General features: G+C 42.3%; 1 protein-coding gene across 13 annotated transcripts in view; it reads left to right on the top strand.

The window, feature by feature from the left end:
- BCAS3 (BCAS3 microtubule associated cell migration factor) overlaps positions 1-21,581 on the top strand; it is a 370,182-nt gene that overhangs the window by 249,056 nt on the left and 99,545 nt on the right. The window contains exon 24 of one of the 13 annotated variants that reach the window (XM_055797255.1): positions 7,329-7,873. The exons of 11 other annotated variants lie outside the window; for them this stretch is intronic. In XM_055797255.1, the coding sequence (XP_055653230.1) occupies positions 7,329-7,354 (26 nt within the window). In that variant the 3' untranslated portion in view covers positions 7,355-7,873. Of the gene's footprint in view, positions 1-528; positions 4,669-7,328; positions 7,874-21,581 lie in introns of those variants that run through there. One more of the 13 variants, XM_055797254.1, reaches the window with a different exon arrangement.

Raw genomic sequence — 21,581 nt, 5'->3', positions numbered from 1 at the left:
AATGATACTAAACCCCTTTTTTAAAAGCTTGCCTAATTAATGATCTTTTTGCTCACAAACAAAAACTATATTGTCTTTGAGAAGTGCCTGAGTATTTTAAAACAACGGGCTGTTGGTAGGTTTTATTGTCTCATGAATTTAGGGTCAACACACCTATTATTTGCCAGAGTTAATTTGTGCTGGGTTATTGACTGTCTGGGTTGTTAGGGATATCTGACTCTTGTAAAAGTTACACTCATCTCAAATTGTTGTAATTTTATTCTTTGTGCTCTAATTGCATGGTGCCACAATATTTAGCTCATAAAAGAAGGGGAAACAGTTGCACAAAGGCAGGTATTTAACTTCAGGCTCATGAGAGCCGGGGAAGTAAGACTGTTATTACTCTTTACGTTCCTTCTTTCTGACACTGAATGGTTTTAATTTTCCTTTGGATAAGGAGAGGGAACAGACAGCTTTCTAAAATCTGAAGATGTGTGAAAATGTACAAGATACTTTGGATTTTCAAGAGTGTCTAATTGGGCTTTTCAGATGGCTGCGAACCAAGTTCAGCACTCGCCTACCAAGGTGAAGTCAGGCCAGTTGCAACGAGCTCAGCAGCAGTGAAATAATGCGGCTAACACCAACTCCCCGTAGAAAAATTGAAGAGCATAGCTTCATGTATAACTCTTGGTACGTCAAGGTGAAAATATACCACTCGGACTCTCCAAACTGGAAGCACAGCAGAAAGTAAAACTAGCAGCTGCGTTTAAAAATTTCATAAGAAGCCATCCCTTCTGTGTTTACAATTCAGAAATAAATTGCAGACCTGTAGAATCATTACTTCTTCTGTTTTTCCAATTGTTCGCTTCCATCACAAATCTGAGCCATATGTCCTTGGGGGGTAAAATGCTGGCTGAACTAAAATATAGTCCTTCCCTGTGAAACCAGCCTTCAAATGTGTGATGGCAAGCTACAAGGCTCTTGCTGTGTCATGCCATCCAAACTTCAGTCAATGAGCAGAATCCAAATTTGCACCAGTAGGTCATGACCGGTAATGCGGGGATTGGAAAATACCCAGTTATTCTGCAGGGTGTACTGGGACATCGTGTGTTCCTGCATAGGAGGTTCAGGAGAGTGGTGAGCTTGGTCATGCTTCCTGGTATTTTCCTGGTCAGATACTTTTATATGCCCCAAGATATTATTACTGCTTTGGGTGAAAGTAATGTATTTCTAGAAATAACCTTTGCCTTGTTCTAGGCTGATAGAAACAATTAAAGATTAGTCCTGAGCATGCTGGATCTTCTGCAGATCCAGGGTATGCTTGACAGAAGTTTGTTCTGTAAGACAGTTAGTACAGTCACTTCGGATTAAGAATAGACAGCTATTCTGACCTCTAAACCCAGGACTGTTGAGCAGATGACAGTCTTAATTCTTTGCTTCATTTCGAGTGAGCTCTGTCTTTTGGCTCTCTGCAGTGGATATTTATTGTATAAAAAGGGGGAAGCATCTGATACTGGTTTAAGATGATGAGCCTGGGACTTTCACTGACTGCTGTAGCGATTCTGAGGACAGCAAGAAACAAAAGCAGCTAACGATTATCTTCCATTTAGCCGAGATGCACACAAATGCTGTCATGGCTGCTTTATAAATAACTACCCCAGTCCTCCCCCAATTATTTTTACTAGTCTTTAGTGGGTGTATAGCTTTTAATACTGGAAAACCGAAAGCTGGCTCAGTTTGTTTTCTCATGAAATTGTAGCCAGGGCAGTAAATTCATAGCTAAGTGCTTACTCATTGGCTACTGTATTATAAATAACTCTTCACCTTGGCCCTGTTTCTCCAGCCATTATTCACCGTGAGTAGCACTTACTCGTGAGCAGGGAGTAGCAGAGAAGTAAATGATTCTGCTATCATTACTCACAGTTTTAGTACCCTGGCATGTCAGGAGGTCTGTTTGCAAATGAGGCACCGCTCTACTGGAGGAGAAGTAGCAAAGTTTTCTTGCCTGGTAGGACTATATGGGCAAAAACTACCCCAAGGAATGGCTACTGTGTCGGTGCTTTCGAAAATCGAAGCAGAGACGAGTGGGGAGGAGCTGCAGGTATAGATACGGGACGTTTGGAAGTGTATGTGCCTGAAAGTGTTGCTGTGGTTTGTCCTTGGGCTCTGTCAGAAGCGCAAAGCCAGGGAGCAGATTACGAGCACTGATGGGAGAGCCATCGCCTCGTTCCTCCTGCTTTCTCCTTGCCATTACGCTGCTTTGCTTTCAAAGTGTAAATTAATTTAAAGGTTCAAAGCTTTCGGGAAAGATTCCAGACCAAAGGTCGTCTTTTCTGGGTGGTTTATTGGCTGTCCTGTGTTTGCCCACATCTCTAGTGTTTACCAGCTGAGGGAGTTTATGAAATTTTGATGTAGGAATTAGGTTGTTGCTCATCTTGTACCTTCTTGCTCGTATTATTGACAGTACCACTGAACTGCTCGAGGCAGATAGTATCTCGGTGATCACTGTGCTATTTCAGCTCTCCACTGCTGACAACATCAGAAGTGTTTTAACAGGGTTTTAATGGGCAGCCTCTGTAGCTCCTTGGAGGGTTGCAAATAGCTGCCGTGAAAAACCTTTTCTGCCGCTCTGAGCTGACATGCCCTCCTTTTCTCATCCAGCTGCTGCTTGTTTATGTGGCTGCAGCACTGTTGACAAGTTCTTCTTATTTGGGCCTGGGCGCTGTGGAGACCATGCAAATTAAGCAAGTTGCTGCATCTTTCGGGTGAGCTGTGAAGAATAACAACACGGTTGCGAAACCGCTGGGAAGAGCGGCAGGATGAGATGGTAACCCAAACTGTGTTCAGCAATCCCCTCTTCGCCTCTCTTAGCGCTTTCAAAGGGTAATCGTACAAGTTAAGCTAAAGTACTATACAGAGCTAGCTTCTCTGTTTTGTTGCTCACAGCAGATTTCCAGTGAAGCCCCAGAGCAAGTTAATGATTTTGAAGAAAACAACCTTTATTTTTTAGCAGAAAACACAAAAAAAAGGATAAATAAATCACTACTCCTCAAGACAAAGCATTAATTTGATAGCAGCAGTTTCTAGCTGACTGGTTGCCTTGCTCTGCTTGTTACCAGAAATGAGGCTCTGAGCACAGCTTTCTTTGCGCTGTGTAAAAGCTTTCTCGTCCCCGTTTTGCTTAATATAACTATAATGTGCCCTTTATCACACTTCAACTTGAGCAATCCCGGTTTAGAAATAGTGCATAATACCCATGGGAAAAAGCGCTAGAAACGTACTTTATAAAAAACATACAGGCGGAGCTCAAAAGATCCACTGACATGTAAATTTAATTAAAAAATTATAGGTTTTCAATGAGGGCTTGTGTCTTCAATTTACCAGTTTCCATGACTTCTTCAGAAAAAGTGTTTCTTTTTGCATTCTTGGTGGAAAACACACTGAAGGGTATTACAGTCCCCCAGAAAAGTGACTTTTTTTTTCCCCCCTGTGTCACAGGGAAAAAAAAATTACCCAAAATTTGTACACTTGAAAAAGAAGTAAGAAAAATACCCACTTTCCTGTTTTGTTTTATTTCTATCCTTTTGGACAAAAAGTTAAACTTTCCTGTAGCCAGCCTTGCATGGAAAAGCATGTCCTAACTGTGTGACTAAGCCTCCTTTTCATTGCATGTGCAAATTTCAGGTATTTCAGATCTTTCCATGAGGCGTCTGAGATTGGATGAAGGAGCTGAAGCGGCGAGTGGGCAAGCAGGAGGGCGGCCAATGGCCAGAGGAAGGAGCAGGCTATAAATAGGGCTCATTATATAAAGTATCGCTGTTCAAAGAGGATTCTGGCTTCAATAAGAGAATCTCAAAGTTTGCTTGAAAATCTTAAGAATTGCTCCATCTGCTGCATGTTTCAAGGAAGAAATCCCCAGCAAGGCAAGGCCACTGTGCTTGGTGTGAGGAGCAGCCCCGGACGGCCGTTTGCTCGCACCGATGTGCTCAGTGCGGAGATTCTCCTCTAAAATCCTAAGTGAAAAGTAAAACGTGAATCTCTTGGCTACTAAAACTTAAAAAGGGAAACCTAAAGATCTTTGAAGCATGCCAGGATTAGATGCTCTTCTGAACTCGGTTCTTCTATCTACTCTTCTTCCAGCAAACCCCATCAGAAGCTAAACTCCTTAAATATCAGTATATTTTAAAAGCTACTTTGCTTAGTACCCGTTATTTCAGTTTTTAGTGCAGTAAAGGCAGTGGCTTTTGTGGTGCTTCATTAAGTCCAAAGCAGCCGTGCAAAGGAGCAGATCCATAGGTTAAGGGAGAGAACCTCCCCCCTTGTTCTGGAATTCCAGCCCCTCTGTAAGCGGAGGAGCTGTTTCACACTTCTTTCTGCCTTCAAGCTGGTGGGTCCTTGTGTGAGTTGCAGCACTGAAAACCACTGTGGTTTTTGTTTCTCTAACTTAATTAATAAAAATAATTCATCAGTAGCTCTGATGCCTTTCGGAGTGGTTTTTCCCTGAGTCAGCTTACTGGGGAAGGAGGTTCATTATAAATTATAATTAGAAGAAGGAAAAAAATAGGCAGAGTAAAGCCTCTGATGTGGTGGACTTCTCGTGACGTTACCGTCTCAGCCTAGTTAATATGAAGAAGCTTGTAGCCAAAATGCTGTAATCTAGTTTATATGTATTGTTCAATGTATGAAATGGAGTGTTTAAAGTGTTTTATGAGCAAGACCAGAACTTTCTTGGGGATTATCAGGTTTAAATTCCAGAAGTTATTATCAAAACAAGTTTCTGAGATGTGCTCACCTCATATTTGGAATTACAGAATTAGCAATATTTGTCTGAGAGCACGCCTCAAGTGGGAGAGCTCTAGAATCAGCTATATGTATGTTTGTGTGACGTTTTCTATGCTCCGTATGTTATATATCTATATAGCTTATACCACTGCTGGGTTAGATGCATAAATACCAGCTTGTTACTGACCTGTGAAAGTCTTCCAGAGGCTTGGTGTACCTACGGTGTCACCAGCTCCGGAGCCACTAACAAGAGCTGAGTGTCCTTATCCCTCTGCATGCCTCCCTGCCTGCCGTCCTGCCAGGGCCAGTGACTTGTCAGGCAGCCGTGGTGCGCGGCTAGGTGATGCTGATGCTGGGTGGTGTTCCTTTCTGTTGGGTTTCATCTTGAGTAAGGGAGGAAAAGGGAGCGAGTGCCGGTGTACATTTGTTATTATGCATATTGTTTGTCACCTTTGTTGGTTCAGTTGATGCTTTGAAGTTAGTCTTGCATTAGTGTCGTGCCTGAGGCAAAATTGTTTACTGCTTCACTGTTCATGTTATTTCTCTTGCTTTTATGTTCACTTCTATTTCATAGTTTTGCTCTGCCAATTTGAATATAATTGTATGCAACTTTGCTTTTGGTTTTATCCTGTAACTTTTTCTTATGGGAGCCATCCTTTACCACGCTACAACAGTTGTGTGAATAAAAGGCATCGGACTAACCTTGTTATTACAGAGTTTCCTGTTACAAAAACTTAATATTTTTAATCTTGTTTCTTAACATGTTGTGAACAAGGTCAAAACCAATTGGAAATCGGGCCACATTCATTCAAAAGGGCTAATTGGATGTTGTTATGCATCTTCTCTGGGTGCATGTTGTGCTTTCAGTAGATACGTAACGATCTGCCCACCCAAGCAGGTTCGGGCTTTAGCAAGATCCATACAGAGATATTTAAAAGGTGACCGCATCACTGCAGCTCTCTGTTTCAACATCATGGAACAGAAAACAGTGTACAATTGCACGAGTTTCATCACTACTTGAATTCTTTCTGCCTCCTTTCCTTTATTTCCCTCTAGCTCGTGAGGAGGGGGGTACCTCAGGCTCCCCCAAGCCCTTGGACCCGGCTTTGACCCCTGCAAGACCAGAAGGCGGTGGGGGAGGCAGGGCAGGGGGCCCCTGCCACTGTCCCAGGCTCAGCAGAAGTTTTCAGCTGCCAGTTGCTGTTTACTGTTGCTCTGTCAGGATGGGCAGGATGTGGCTGTAAAACAAATACATTTTTATCCTGCATGTCTAAGGATGGGCAAGGTACTGTATAGCCAGTAAAAGGCACTTCCTTGCCTCAGGGTTGAAGAGTTGCCCTAATCTAGACCCTCTGTGTAACTATAGGTTAATTCATCTAAAATAATTTTGAAAATTTCCTTTACATAGCATGTGCTTTTTCAGCACATGAAGCAAATGTAAGTTGCAGGGCCTTAATTAAAAAAACAGTAAAAGAAAATCTCTGTCATGCTTCCCTGCGGGGCCTCGTGCATTTAGCTGAGATTCACGTGTGTCCTGGAGCATCTCCTGCATCCACCATGCAGTCAGGGACTGTCCTGGCACAGCACCCATCACCCATAGCATAGGGTGCCCAGGCGAAGGCCATGCACTGCCAGAAGAAAGCTGAGATGCTGGTTCGTGCTTTGTAACAGCCATTTGTATGTATAGGCTGATTCTGAAGGGTATTAGATGTATAAAATATGTTTAAATGATGTATTTGACTCTTAAAGTCGCTCTGCTGTTAATGTGCTTTGAAGAGTTTTCATCACGATGTGCTTGGGTAGGAACAGACTTGTGGAAAAGCTTAGGGAAGTTGAAATTTGGGATGCGGGGTGGACTGGAGCTGCTTCCACTGGGTGTTGTGGCAGGAGGCTGGGCTGGAGCGTGGCTGTGGGATGCCCCTGCCTGCCATGGCTGTGTCACTTCGCTTGTGGCTGCTTTGCCTCCAACTAGAGCACGCCCTGCGGCAGTCAGGTATAGAATACAGGTGTTGGCATACCTGATTTTGGATGCTTCTGGCTTGGAGAGGAGAGGCTGTGCCTGCTCGTGGCTCCGGCCGTCTCTGAGCAGGCTCCTGGGGAAGCCTCTGCCACTGCCTCGTATCCTTCAGGGGCTGGAGGGAAGGCGACTCATCCTGCAAATATCTGTAGTCACATGCTGCAGAGCTTTTAGGCAAATTTTGTTTAAGCAACTGTCGGATGAAAAGTATCAAAGCTCAGTTTTGTTCCTGTAAATCTCGGAATATTCGTCATAGGTTAAGGAGGATGAAAGCAGTCATGTGTAGCAAAGCCACACTGCTGGGCTCTTGTGTTCAGGAATTTAGAGGGAAATGAGTATTGTCTCCCTTTCATTTACTTTCATTACTGTGTCTTCCTTTTATTTCCATGTGCTGAGGTCTGGCAGTCTCGGAACTGGCCAGATCATTTCTAAAATGCAGTATTGACCCTATGCCACTTATTACCAGTCTGCATCCTCAGCGACAGAATTGATTCGGTTGGTGCTGCTGCACTTTTAATGTTACCTTTTATGTTCATGTTTGTTCCAACAGAGTGGCCACTAGCACAGACGACTTGAACTTGTATCACCCGCAAACTGACAACGCTGGAGCCACCAGTTTGTCATTATCCCTACTAGCGTATCTGATTTAATTTTGCGACAGTGGATTAATTCTTAAAATTGCAGTGCTTTTTGCTCGTTAATGGTCAGTAAATGATTCTGGGGGGTGGGGGAATGGAATTCATCAGTTTTGTAGTCGTTTTAATTCTTCTAGTTTTAAGTTGTTCTATAAATATGTCTTTATGGATGTAGTTTTACTAGCTTAAAAACATCTAATTGAAAACAGTTGCTTAAATCTCTTTGGATCAAGGAGGCAGTAATAAGCAAAGAGAGTATCTTATCCCTACAATCCAGAAACGCTTAGTGGCTGGTATACTCGGTGCATGAGTAATCAGCTTCTTGTTTCATCTAAAAACCTTAGCTCTTTTGGTGTGATTTAGTACTTCACCAGCGGCATGGTTTTTCTTGTCTGTAAGATTATCAACTAGTGAAACAAAATATAAACTGAAATGGCATAACATGAAAGAATGGTTTTAAAAATATTTAATTCATTTATGCTGTCTTGTTGTGTGTATAATGTGTTCTAGAATGTCACTGGGCTTCTGGAAAAAAAAACACATTAGATTTGTCTTCTTGCAAATTAATGTTTTGTTGCACATTATGTAATGTTATTCTTATGACTTAACATTTGCATCAGGCAGGACTGATCTCTGCTATTTTGTAAGGTACCCGGCAGATGAACCCGTAGTGCGTAGATGAGATCAGCCTGTGCGTTTACCTATTGATGCTGCTTGTGATTCCCAAACCAATGAGCTCCGAGGGATAAAAACTCGGCTGTGCATACCTTTGTTTTCTGAAACAGCTAAATTCTGTGGGTCTGGGTTTGGTGAGGGGGTGGTTGCTTTGATTTGGGCTTGGTTCCTTGTCCTGCTTTTTGTGTAATGTCAGAAATGTGGGTCCTTTCTAGCTTACAAGATCTAATGACTGCAGATCCCATGCACGATAGTGAGATACTTTATTTGCAACACTCTAGGTTATGTTGGTAATACATGTAAACAAAAATTAGTGATGACCACTGTGGAGTTTGGCCTGTTTTTTAAAGGCTTATACCTGCATCCCTCTGGCCTGAAATGCGGTACGGTTTTCCAAAGCGATCCTCAAAAAGCGCTCTATCAAACCTCAGAAGTCTATAAATGATACGTGGCTCATTTCCAAGCCAGGAAGCAAGGAAAAGAAAGCCAGTCTGTGCTGGTGGAGAGGGAATGCAAAACCACAAGTCTTACTTCCTACTTGGCATGAAGAAAACCAGGTTAACTTACACAATCTTTGCTGATCATTTCTTTGAACACCTGTGTTCATTCAAATGGCTGGGACTGTTCACATGGTCAGTTACAACATCTCATTAAGAGTTACAATTAATGGAGATGGTAGTTTCAGAAATGGCAAATACACATTTAACTGCCCAAGGTTGCATGCATCTTATTCCTAGAACAGGCAAGCTGTGACATGAACTTGCACGGGAAAACTGCAACACTCGGAAAGTTTTGTCATTTTCTTTATTCGTTTCATTTCTAAATTTCAAATAATTTCATACAGATTTATTAATCTGAAGTATTAAAAACTTGTGGTAGCATTGTGTCTCAGAGCACAGTTTGGGCAGGCTGCCTTCCCATAATATGAAGGAGCACACACTTGTGCAGCTACAGCATCCTATTCTTTGTTCAGGACTTAAAACACAGTGAGGGTTCAACCCCTGAAATTCTTTTTCCAAGTCTCTTTGAGAAGCAAATAGCACTTCACACAAGCCCATTGTTAAAAATCACTTGCTGTTTGGTAGTTTAAGAAATGCTTAAGTGTATTCTGTCAATCTAAAAGCCATCCGTTGCAAAAAATCGTCAGACATCCTTTTTTCTTGTACATTTGTGTCATCTGTGAATCAGAAGCATTTTATGTACCAAGGGCAATGTGCTTTGCTTTTGGAATTCCTGAGTTTCACTAAAACCCTGGGGCATGGTTCAGGAGACCTGAGGTGACCTGTAAATGGGAGCTGCTGTGTCCCTTTGCTGCTTAGCAAGATCATTTTAAAGAGAAACTGAAATACAGTTCCAGATACAATATAATAACATTTTAATCCAAAGAGAAAAACAGTAGGGATTTTTATACTAGTTGACCTCTTGAAAGCACATTCAGATGTTAATTCTTTCTCATAATGGAGATGGGCAGTTTCCTCATTTGTAAGTGATGAATCTGAGACAGGAGAGAAAAAAAAAAAAAAAAAGTGGTTTTCCTGAACCCGAAGAGACTCCTTATGCAAGCAGGATGAAAGCTGAAGGGTTCCCATGCAGGCACAGGGCTAGGGGTGCTGAGCGCTCTCGGCAGGCAGGGCAGGTGTAGGAGCAAGTTGGTAGCTCTTTTGCAGATTGTTTTGCTTATGATAATGCGCTGTCTGGTCTGTGCACCGGCCTCCTGGACTTCAAATAAAGTCTTTGCTTTTCTCCTAAATCCCAGTGATGGAGTGTCTGTGAACACGCTGCCAGTCTGGACAGCAGTGAGAAATGCGCTGGCTGTGCGTGTGCCCGGCAGGAAGGTCTGTGCCGTGTCCGAGCGTGGGCTGCCGCCGTGCCGAGGCTTGTTCTTCGGTCTTCCCAGCCTTCTTGCGGGATCTCTCCTTTTGGTTTAAGGCAGCTTACAATTAATTAACGATCTTTATGGGCATTGCCTTGAAGTTGGAATAATTTTACAATCTAAATGGTCTGAACCTCTCCTGTAGAGGAGACCTGAGCCTCTTCCCTCGCTGCCTCTGCGTGGGGGGGGAGGAGGTGGGACCCCCTGCACTGCGAGGGGGGGCTGTGGGGAGCACCGCGTCCCCGGGGCTGCCTGACACCCAGCGCGGCTGCTGCAGGGGAAGTTGTCTTCCTTGCAGGGGAAAATGCAAAGGCTGGTGTTACTGCGCTGTTTCTGGTTATGTTTTTGATTTCGGAATGGCGGAGGAGATGGCAAGAGTTTTGTCCTTTGCATGAGTCAAGTTCAAACCTGGAGTTCTGGGTCAAGATGGTGATGCCTCTGAAGGACAGACAGACTTCAAATTCTTTAGGGGAAGGTGTACAGCCCACGTGCGAGTAAAATACCCAGCACCAGGTTTTAGGTTAGCAGCCAGACCAGCCAACATATCCACCATCTGCCTTGTACAGAGGGGAGCAGATCCCCAAGGGCCTGGGCAGCTCCAGAAGTCATCTGCACCCACACAGAGACACGGATGGGTCCTCTGTGCCAGAGTGAATCCTGCAGGATCTCCGTGTGGCCCCTGCTGCTGACTGGAGTCTTCTGCAGCGAGGTGGCACATCTGTGACAGGGGCTGTGCTGTGAGCCCGGCACTGCCCCTGCTCCCCAGGGCTGAAGCAAGTGTTGCTTTTCATACTGGAAGGTGCAGCTGTGTCTCCTGGGGGTTGGGAACGCGGGACCGTGGCATTCGAGGCAAATGATGCCGGGTTCCTCGCCAAACTCAGATATTTCTACTAGGTGCTGGGCTGCCACAGGTGTTCGTGAGGAGCCAGAGGGGATGGCAGGGCCCTTTGCTCTCTTAGCACACGCTGGGTAAGATTTGGCTGTAGAAAACTTAGGGCTGTTTGAAGAGAATATTCTAAAAAATACAATTAACTGCCCAGATGTTAGAACCCCAGTGATACAAATTCCACCCTCTGTGCTGGGCAGGGTGTAACATTGCAGGAGGCGGTTGGTGCGCGGCTGCCTGGTGCTGCTGGCCCTGCTGCGCGGCCCCGAAGTGCTGCGGGATGAAGGAGAAGGCTAAAAGGGACGTCAAAATAGCGACCCTGTGCTCTGGGTGCTGCTTTGGTGCCCCTCTCTTGTCACCTCTAGGTACTTCAGGTGGAAGAGCAGCAGAAGTGTTTCCCTGCTGATGGTGTGCTGAGCAGAGGGCTGCTGGTCGCTTGTGTTGCTAGTGTCAAATGCAAAATGAAGTTCTCCTATCAGTTGAGAATTTGGTGGAGTTTGCTTCCATTTGACAGTGTTTCCAGATGGAAAGGAGCAACTGTCTGTTTCTGTAGGGTGCAGTTTTCATTTACTTTAAATGGGTTTGAGTCTGGGGAGCGGGGCCCACTCCTTTGCTTTCAGTACCGTGAAGACAGATGTTATTTCACCAGATGATCCGGGAGCACTTTCTCATCCCGCAGTTTGGTTATAGGTGCGCGTCTTTCGAACAAAGACAAATTCCATTGGAAGTGTTACAAAGTTAGTTGCGCTTTTAGGTATTTAAATGATTCCTTATTTTTCTAGCACAGTAGGTTAGAAACGTGTTAAAGCTAGTGGTAAAGTAATTTATGAAGGGCAGATGGAGTTCAAAAGGTTCAAATATACAAGTTCAGTTCCAGCATCGTTTGGACCTTCACACCTCAGTGTCCCAACAGAGAAACTGGATACTGAGTTTTTACAGGTTTTACTGTAAAAACTGAGCCCTCCAGAACTTTTAGTAACTAATGGATTTTGCAGAAATGATTTGACTACCCTGGATGTCCATTAGCTGTTTTGATTTTATGTCTTTGCTGGAAACCTAAATGGCTTTTTTTACTTGCACTTTTTATACTAGTTATATGTTTGCTAGAGATGTCTTTTGTATTACAGCAGCTGGTAGGAAAAAAGCGATGTACTCAAAAATTGTAGGAGCATTTAATCATAGTACAGCCTAACTAGAATTTAAACTGTGTGTTGTCAAGGAAGTTTCCATCTGTGGCATAGCAATCCAAAGCTGACTACGTGCAGTTTTAGTCTTCTGACTCTTGAATTCATTCTTTGTTGTGTGGCTTTGGTGGTGTTAAAATTCAATGCTCAGGAGTTACATTGTATTAAGTCTATAGTTCTCTCCTTTCCTTGCGTGCCCTACTTTATTACCAGCAATGGATTTTGAAATATCCTGAAAATCTGTTTTCCAATATGGGGATGGTTGATAAAATACCTTTCTTCCAAACAGGTATAGTTTCAGAAAGTTTGCTCTCTTATTTGTTGAGCTGTTAAGTACTTAGCAAAATTAATTCCCTGCAATATACTATTCCTGTTAGAAGTGCAAGTCTCTGATGGGCAACTCTCAAAAATACCTTGCTGATATAAAAGAACTTTTCATCCAGTTATGTTCATCGTTTCTCACTCCTACTGCTTCTCTCTATATTACGTCAGGAACGAGAATGATTTTTGTACTCTAGTACCAAGAGCGACATATGCCAAATTCTGTATTGCATAACAGTGCAGAATAAGAAAAAAAATCCATAAAAATCTATAGATTTTCAGGCACATGTGACAGTCCTGGAAATTTTACACTAGGAAAAGCTGGCTGGCACAAGAGCAGAGGAATGATAAACCCACTTCCATTTTGGAAGAGAGCGGGTAGGGTGGGTGTGTTTCTCCATGTCAGACAAGCACTTAGAAGGAAGGTAGCGCGTAGCTGGTATGGTTCACCACACAAGGGTTTTATTTTGTGGTGGAAAACCTAATCTTTCCAAGACCTTTTCTCTTGGGTATAAGTCTGAAGTCTGCTTTATATTGGGAGATTGGCATGAAATCCACAGCACTTAAGAGGATAAAGGCCTTTGTCTCCAAAATGTACGTTTTTTTGGAACTATAAAGGCAGTGGAACAAGAAATGGGTTTAGGTATATAATGTTGAGATCCAACCTTGTAATCCTTTTTCAAGTAAAAATATGTTATAGATCAATTTTATCGATTCATACTTTTTTCCCATGTGTTTTAGAAGATTCACTTAAAGAAGGGAAACCTTTCACATTTAGCTAATGATTCAAGAAGTAAAAAAAGGTGAATTATAAGGACCTACTCCAATTAGCCAGAATGACATCTTCTTCTGGTTCCTCTGTAGGCACCATTTGGTTTCTGGGAGAAGATGGGAGACTAAAAACAACAACAACAAAAAGCAAGCAAACAAACAAAAAAAGAAAAACCAAAAAACCACCCAACATTTCTTTTACTGCTTTTGTCATTTTCACGGTCGCTTTAAAGGACCCCACAGCCTGTTCATACATTAGGAAATGGGGTAGCTCTTCAGCTTCAAGATACACTCGACAATATTTTGTGGGCTGTTGGGCTTGTTAAACAGTGTGCAACGTTTGAAGCCCTTCTGTCCCTCCTTGAAACGCTACAGAAAGATGGATAATAAGTTCAGGCAAAGCACAGGAACAAAACAGGGCAGGGTTAGGAAGGGAAGAACTGGGTGAGAAAAGAAGAGGTGATGCAGCGAGCTGTGGGCGGGGGGAAGGTGGCTCTGCGGAGAGACGTGTTCAGCTTTCCATTTACAGGCTATGGGGCAGAAGAAATAAAATCAAGAGGAGGAGGAGATGAAAGGAATGAAAAGACAAAAGACTTATTCAGTAAGTAAATTAGAAATTACATCAGATAAATAGATGAAAACAAGAGCAGATGCCTGACTAATGTAAGTTGTTCTGGCACCACTGACTTCAAATCAGTTTACACTAGCTCAGAACCTGAACAGACTGCCTAAGTGGAGACCAGAGACTAATTTTTTGATCTAGACTTCCTTGCTTTGCATACTTAAATTTGACATTCTTTAACATCATAAATTAATATGTAACAAAAATAGAATTGCAATAGGTTCTCACATGGAGAGAAGAGCGATACAAAAGATTGCCTGCTTGGTGTTCCATGATCTTTGATGGCAGAGGATTACAGCTGTTAGTTTATCAGTTATAATGAACATTTACATGGCTACTTTTGTCTTGAGTGGACTAGATATTCTGGCTGATGAATATTGACATGATTGAAGTGAGATGACATAGATTTTAATCAGTCAAGGTTCTGGCTCCATATTGACAGTTGTAATTTGCTTTGTTCCACTTCAACGTATTAGATTTCTTACAACAATATTAATGATTTAGGGGAACCATATGTATTTAGAGAATATTTGAATACTTAGATAACTTTTTTTCAATCTAGCCAAACTATCCAATGTAGGCAGCCGCACTTTCTGCTTCCCAAGAACCATGGCCCCTGACATTTTAAGAGTCAGTTTTACTCCTCAGAAAAAAAACCCAGAGGAGTATTTCTTCTGTTTGCATTAAGCACCTTCTGAATTGCCAGGCAGCTTTGTGCCTGGCCCTTGTGGTTTACTGAGCCTAAGGCCCCTTACCAACATATATAAAGAATTAAGAACTTTCTGTTTCTCAAATGACTCATTTTGACGGTCAGTTTGTTGGCCAAACACTGATACACTTCCATTCAGATGTAAAATTTAGAGCAAATGATGTGCAACATATTGCTGTGGGATGCATTTTTCTGTCCATGGAGCAGTGTAATGCTTTGGCCATCCCTCCTTTTGGTTCTGTTAAGGCACCTCCTGAAGTCAGGCTTAAGCTGCTTTTAAAATGAGCCAGCATCACTTGGATGTGGGTGAGGTGCAGCAATTTGGGAATTGCTCCCAGCTGGTGGAGAAATGATTTCCAAGCAAGCTGGGTGGCTCTTTAACCGCTCTTCCCAGTAGAAGCAAGCTAAAATACGTAGAAATTGTTGCTTTGACAAATAAGCTAATGACCCACTCAAGCCGCTTTATGTAGCACATGTAGTTGCTTGACAGTTATTATTATTTTCTAATTATGTTAAGTTATAAGTTATTAACAAGTGTTTAATTTCAGGCCAAGCAGATCCAACAAAAGGGATTTGTACAGTTATGAATTGCAGCAAAATACAAAATCGTTGAGCTTTTAGTATATGCAAACTTGGAGACCCTGGTTATTTCTCCCTCTTTCAACAGCCAGTCATGAAACTTTCTTGACCTTTTCACCTTTAAACTTTATTTGAACTTGGAAAGAAGACTTGTGAATTGTGGAGGGGAAAAAAAAAAAAAAAAAAAAGAAAAGAAAAGAAAAAGGAAGGGGGGGGGGGGGGCTGGGGGAGGAGAAGGTCTGATTATACGTTACCGTAACAGTAATACTAGCAAAATAATCCTCCTCTTGTGCATGAGTGTCTGCTACTGCAGGCTTCAGGGTAATAAGCTCACATGACATGCCTAGAGGCTAATGCTGGCCTATGCTTTTTTTTTTTTTTTTGGTACATATTTAAACAAAGGCTGATTATCCAAACAAGAATTTGGACTGCATCAACTGGACCAGTTAAATTATAGTTAGTAAAACTTGGCGCCTTCAGAGCTTGGAATGTTACAATTACAGCTGGATCCTCATTTGTTAGGCAGCCTTACAAAATAATAAAAGTGGAGATTTTTATCTTTATAGGACATAGCTTAACTCTTTGAATACAGAGAACTAAGTGCCAAATATTACAGTTCCTGCTTAGACATACTATTCTGGGCCAATAAATGCAATTAGACAGTTGTATCCGTGCTCTGTAGGACGTAGGGCAAAGGGAGCTGCTTTGGCAGCACTTGGGTGGATGCTGGGGCACTTGTACTGGACATCCATTATCCTCCAGGATTTCTTTAAACACAACAAGCAATTTGTTGTTTGATCTCCCTTATCTTGCTGCTGTCTTTTTGACAGCGTTGCTGTGGGTTTATTTGAATTTCTCTTCTTTGTGTATTTCCTGTTGCTACAAATAAAGCTTACGTCCTTGTAGGATGTAGACGGTTCCTTGAGTCAGTCCAGTTTTCACCTCTCAGATGAGCTGGAAAACTGGCTTCAAATACTTAGCAAATTTTTCCCTAAACCTCCCAAGGCTGGCTCTCCCTGCCACCGTCCCCATGGGGCTGCTCGGGGCTGGGTAGGTGGCAGGCGATGTGCAGGCAGCAGTGACATTTCATTTTAACAAACTGCTGTCGACTATTCCAGACTTGTTTTCCCATCTTCCTTCCTACAGAGGGGGATTGGCTTTGATTAGGTACTTGCAAAGCCAGACTTTGGCTTTCTGGTTGTATAATGTATAGCTCTGGTTGCCAGTCAGAAAAAATGGAAGCTCTTTTCCTAAAATTAAACAAAGTGTCCTTATTGTTAGCCTAGAACAAATCAATGCCTTTGCATTAATTCATATGGAGCGGGGCCAATTTACAGCTTTCCCTGATCTGCCCGGTGGGGGTTTTTGTGCATAGGTTTATCTCAGCTTCTTTTTTAGGACAGTGTTTATTGTTTGCATTTTCTGAAAACCTTACTGAGTAATAATGCTTGCAACTTAAGCAATCAAGACTACCCAGAATGTTTGCAAGAGCCCACCTGCTAGATAATATTTACCAGCCTATACCAGGAGCTTTATCTTTTGTCATCTCTGCATAGTATAAAAGCTAGCATTCATTAAAGCGTGAAAAAGTTGGTTTCCTTTATTGTGACAGTTTTACCATGTTTCAGTGTACTTTGTCTCAGTAGTGACAAATAAATACAGATAATATAATTGCTGCAGTCAAGATACCGTGGGAGTTACGAGAGCAAGGCATAGGTATTTCTGAATGGAAGGACGTTGGTTTTCTTGCATTGAAAACTGAGAAGTTAAAGATTTTCAATCAAGATAAACTTGCAGATTCATAAGGTGCAACTTAGTCTGGGAGAAATGATACCAACTGGAAATAAGAAAGACCTAAGGAAAAATTGTGAGTTAATGTTTAGTCTTTTATTACTATTTTAATCGAATGACTTTACAACATGACCTTTTAAATTGTAGCTATTTTAAAAAGGAATATTTGTGTGCCGCAGGCCTGTGGAAAGCGCTGGTGGGCACAGCACCGAGCGGCTCCTGCGCTCAGCACCCTGAGCTCAGGGCTGGGTGGCTCCACGCTCGGCACTGAGCCCCACATAAGGGCTTTACAGTCAAACACACCAACGTTTTCTGGTCATGGCTCCAGGGTTCTGTTAAGGCACTTCGTCCTCCGTACCCAGGATTTTGGGCAACAGCCACTTTCCATAAAACTCTTTTGACTTTTGTTGGGGACTGCCGAGCCTAGGGGAGGTGATGCTGCAGGAGGAGGAACCGAACCCTGGGTTCGGAGGGCACATGTTTGGACTTCGTGTCCTGCAGAGGTTGCCAGCTGTGCGCGTGGGAGCCCATCGAGGCGGTGGAAAGGAGCCTGATTCTTGCTGTGTCCCTTCTGTCATGGGCTTTTTGCTTCGTTCTTAGCCGTGCCATTGAGAAGTAGGGATGCCCCAATTAGTCTTTTGCATGACAATATTTCATTTCAAGCAACAGCGTTTGGTTTCTGGCCAGAATAAATCCTTTATTTATTCCATCTGCTGTCCTTGCTTTTTTCCTGTATTGAATAGACTCACCTTGTGCCGTAGTGAGATGATTGAAATCGTGCCTTGCTGATTTAAGGGACCCAGGTTTACAGCCTAGATACAAACGTCTGTAGTACCTGTAATACCCATCAAGAAAATACCATGGTAGTAAAAGAGAAAAGAAAGGTTAGCTGATCCGGTAGGTACTGCAGATGTGATGATCACCTCGCTGTTGACAGAGGGAATCTAAAATTTTAGAACCTGCCTTCAGACGGTCTGAATATATTTTCAGCTGCCAAGAAGAAGTCAACAGGAATGATTGGTGAATAAGTGAGAGCAGCGTGCTGTATCTGCAGGAGACAGTTTCCATCCGGCAGCCTTGCTTTTCAGATATTTTCTAAAACACTAATTAAGAAACAGTCTTGGATCAGACTTTAGGTAGCCAACAGTGCATTCAGAAATTATTCCCTGTCTTAGTTTTTCTCATCTGTGGTCTTATCTAATTCATCTTCTCTTTTTTCCTCCTCCTCTGTTTGGTAGATTTATTCCTGGATCAGCAAGGGGAGTGAAGGAGAGGAAGCAGGGCAGGAGTTGCCATTGCAGAGGTCTTTTGAGCTACGGTTCCACCCTCCTTTCTTTTTCTTTCTTTTATCATGGATTTATTGTGAACTAATAATCACTTTGACCTTAAAACAATTCATGTTAAATCACAGAGAAAGAAAAGTTGATAGTGTGTGAGTTAAAGTGGTCCTCAGTAAAATGTCATCTGACAGGGCTGTGCTTGGGAGAGAAAAAGAGTTCCTCGTGGAGCCTGAGCTGTGTTCCATCAGGAAAGGAGACGCTGTCCCTCGTTCTAACCCGATGTACCGTAGCTGCTGCGGGAGACTGTGCAATGATCTCAGTTAGGGACACCCTCAGGCCGTTTCCTGTAAAGAAAAATTTATTTATGTAACTTTATTTAACATTATGTACACTCCTGCAAAGCATTTTAGAATACAAAAACTATTTTAAAAGTCGCAGTTTTATCTGTGCATGCATGTCTCGGGACTGGCTGGCGCGCACGGAGCAGCTGCAGCCTTCCGAAGCTAACGGGGATGCAGACGGTTTCGGTTTTGTTAAAATCTGATTTCTCGGTGCAGTCGTGGTCTTGTGTGAACAGCAGCCAAGTCTCTTGGTTCTTGTGGGTTGATTGTTGTTTTAAGTTTAATTAAAGTAGCTTTTGCTTAAAAAGAAGGGGGGGGGGGGGATTGAATTTAAATATAGGTATCTATGATAACTCTGTAATATCTTTTTCTCTCACGAATTGTGTTCGGAGTGGATGTTTACATAGATGGCCATAGCTGAAAATAAGAAGGAAATTCTATTTATGCCACAAGTTAAGAATTCCCATCACTGGCAAATCTTAATTTACTTCTTCATCTGATTTCTGATGGGAAAAATCAAATTGCTTTTGTACTGGAAATAAAGTTGATTGAACTCGGAATTTTTCCAGTGGCTAAAAAGGTTACTTCCCAAGCAGTGCTCTTTTACAAACTGCACTGGTGTTTAATTTATCTGCTTTTTTCAGCAGATAAATGTTCAGCATTAACATATGTAGGGAAAGACAGTCTCTTAATACTGATTTGTATATAGGAACGTCATCTGACTTCCAGAATTTCACATGAAATCTCTTACTATAGGCGTGATGGCAGTAACACACTAGAGGTGAAACTGTCTGATACAGAGATCAGCTAAATACAATTTCTGTGGTTTTCTTTGTTTCGTATCGAGCTCTGTAATTTCTTTCTTGAAGAAAATGCTTGAGAACTTTTGCTGCCGATAGGAACTGTTCAATCAGTATTAAGATGCAACTTGTCAGGAGTGCATTCTTACAAATACTTATTCAAAAGGTCCCTAGGCTTTGAACAGAAAATGTCAGACGTGAAGAACAGGGATATTTTTTTTTGTGTGTGGTTTTTAATTTTCTAAAGAAATATAATTTTTAAATGGGCTTACAAAGCTAAAAATAGAAAATAAAATGTTCTTTGCCTTTTTATTTTTTAGAATCTTATCACGTACTTGCATTTATTCCTTGTAGTACTTTCAGCTGACCTGAGCAGTACCTGTTAGTGAGAGTGGATGATCAGCCAGCACCTTTACCATTCACCGCAGTTTGCCTTGATGAACCTATTTAACGTAATCGGTGAAAACAAGGTTTTCTAGTGAGGTTCCAGCTCTCTCTGCTTTTGGCAGATGCGGAGCTCTTTGGAGACTCGTGCTGCTGAGGAAAGTATTGCTTTTTGTAGCAATCCCAAGTAAGAGGGTTCAAAGCAGGGGTGGTATTCTTTAAACGGCAATCAGGCTCTTCGAACCTCAAAGGTTTATACCAAAAGCAGCATTTTGAAAGCTTAGATGGGTTTTCCTTTTACCAGGATCTTTTCACAGAACTTGTTTCCCTGTCACTTCGGCACATTCCATTCAGTTATTTCAACCCACGTGAATGGATCCATCCTCGGAAATGGTTGTTGTGAGTAACGGTGCTGGATTTCGTAGCCATCAGCACCGAGAAATAGCATGCTGCTGAAAATGAGTCAACACTGCACCAGCGGCGAAGGGTGGGTTTGCCTTACAGATGGTGGAATTACTTAATTGGCAGCATTACCTCACTCAAGCAACCAGTTGTTTTTGTAATTATGGTAACATTTTTGTCTGTCAAGTGACTTTCAATGTAGCAGGTTTAAACTGACCCAATTGGTAATGAAATTGGTGTAATTAACCTAGTCGTTAATTAAATGTGTGCATGCACACTGGCTCTGTCAGTGTTTTGGGGCAGGGGGTGTTTTGCATGACCCCATTCCAGAAAGCCACTTTCTCTATATGTAATCTTTACTTAAAGGATTTGTGATGAGAGTCTCTCTGCCAGGCCGTGGGGGTGGTCTTGAGGATAACTTTGCTGATTCTCAGGGACTTGGACCTCTCATGGCTCTGCACCCCTTGGCCTGAGGTCCCAGTGTTCAGTTGCCCTTCGGAGAGCTGAGCCCCCAACAGGGATGACTGCGGCCATCGTGGTGCCGAAAGATTAACGGGTGCACGGAACGGATCGGCTAATTGTAATAACGGGAACCACGACACACACTTGACAGGGTTCCCCATGGTGTGGCTTTTTTAGTGTTCGGAGAACAGCTTAGCAGCAAGGGTCACCCATGACTGGTATCATTGCAAAACTTAAATTAAAACTGCCTCAGAGAAGACTCAGAAGAACTCCTCCAGGACGAGGGAGGCTCTCTGCAATCTGCAGAGATGCTGGTTAGACTCATGTGTGCAGCATTATGGAAAATTTTACTTAGCAGTCGCTTTCCCTGTAGTTGATTAATATAAGATTTGTGTTCCCAGTCCATTAATCTTCACAAGCACATCTGCATACTGAAAAATATTTTTAAAAACAACATAAAAAATAACAAGCGCTGATAATTCTGAAGATAAAAAGAACTAAAAGAGCAACGATAAACTGTGGTTTACTTGCGTTATGTGAATCCCAGTACGATGTGAGAGAGGGGCTTTGCCATTTAAAATATTTTAATTGCATAAAAGGAAAACTTTGAGAAAAAGTCATTGTTTTCCAAGCACTGAATGCAGTTCCCACTGCGAAATATCCTGGCCTGCATTGTATCAAGTAATAATATCTTGCAAGTCAAAAAGGTATTAGGGAGGTGTTAGAGACATCACAGTAGGAGTTGGAGTTAATGTGAGGGGGTTGAGAAAGTTAATCATCTTCAAAAGAAAGTAATAGTGAAGGTGTGTAAGAACCAACCACTGTAAAGCAGGCTTTGGTATTTTAAGGAGTGCATATCTAAAACTTGATAGCTAGAGCCATTCTTTTCTAGCACATTTGTTGATACAAACACGATAACGGTGATGTCCAGATGCCTGCTGTTTCCTGAAACGGACTATTTGTAAGGGTTCCCTTCATCTTTTGAAACTGCAGCTTAATGGACAACAAAACCCATGGTTAGTTCTGTGACCCTGGATTTCTATTTATTTTTATCAAGTACTTTTCTAGTAAGGAGATACCCAGAAAGC

Source organism: Falco peregrinus, chromosome 2 (genome assembly GCF_023634155.1).
Source record: "Falco peregrinus isolate bFalPer1 chromosome 2, bFalPer1.pri, whole genome shotgun sequence".
NCBI lineage: Eukaryota > Metazoa > Chordata > Aves > Falconiformes > Falconidae > Falco > Falco peregrinus.
This window is presented reverse-complemented; position numbering and strand designations above follow the sequence as displayed.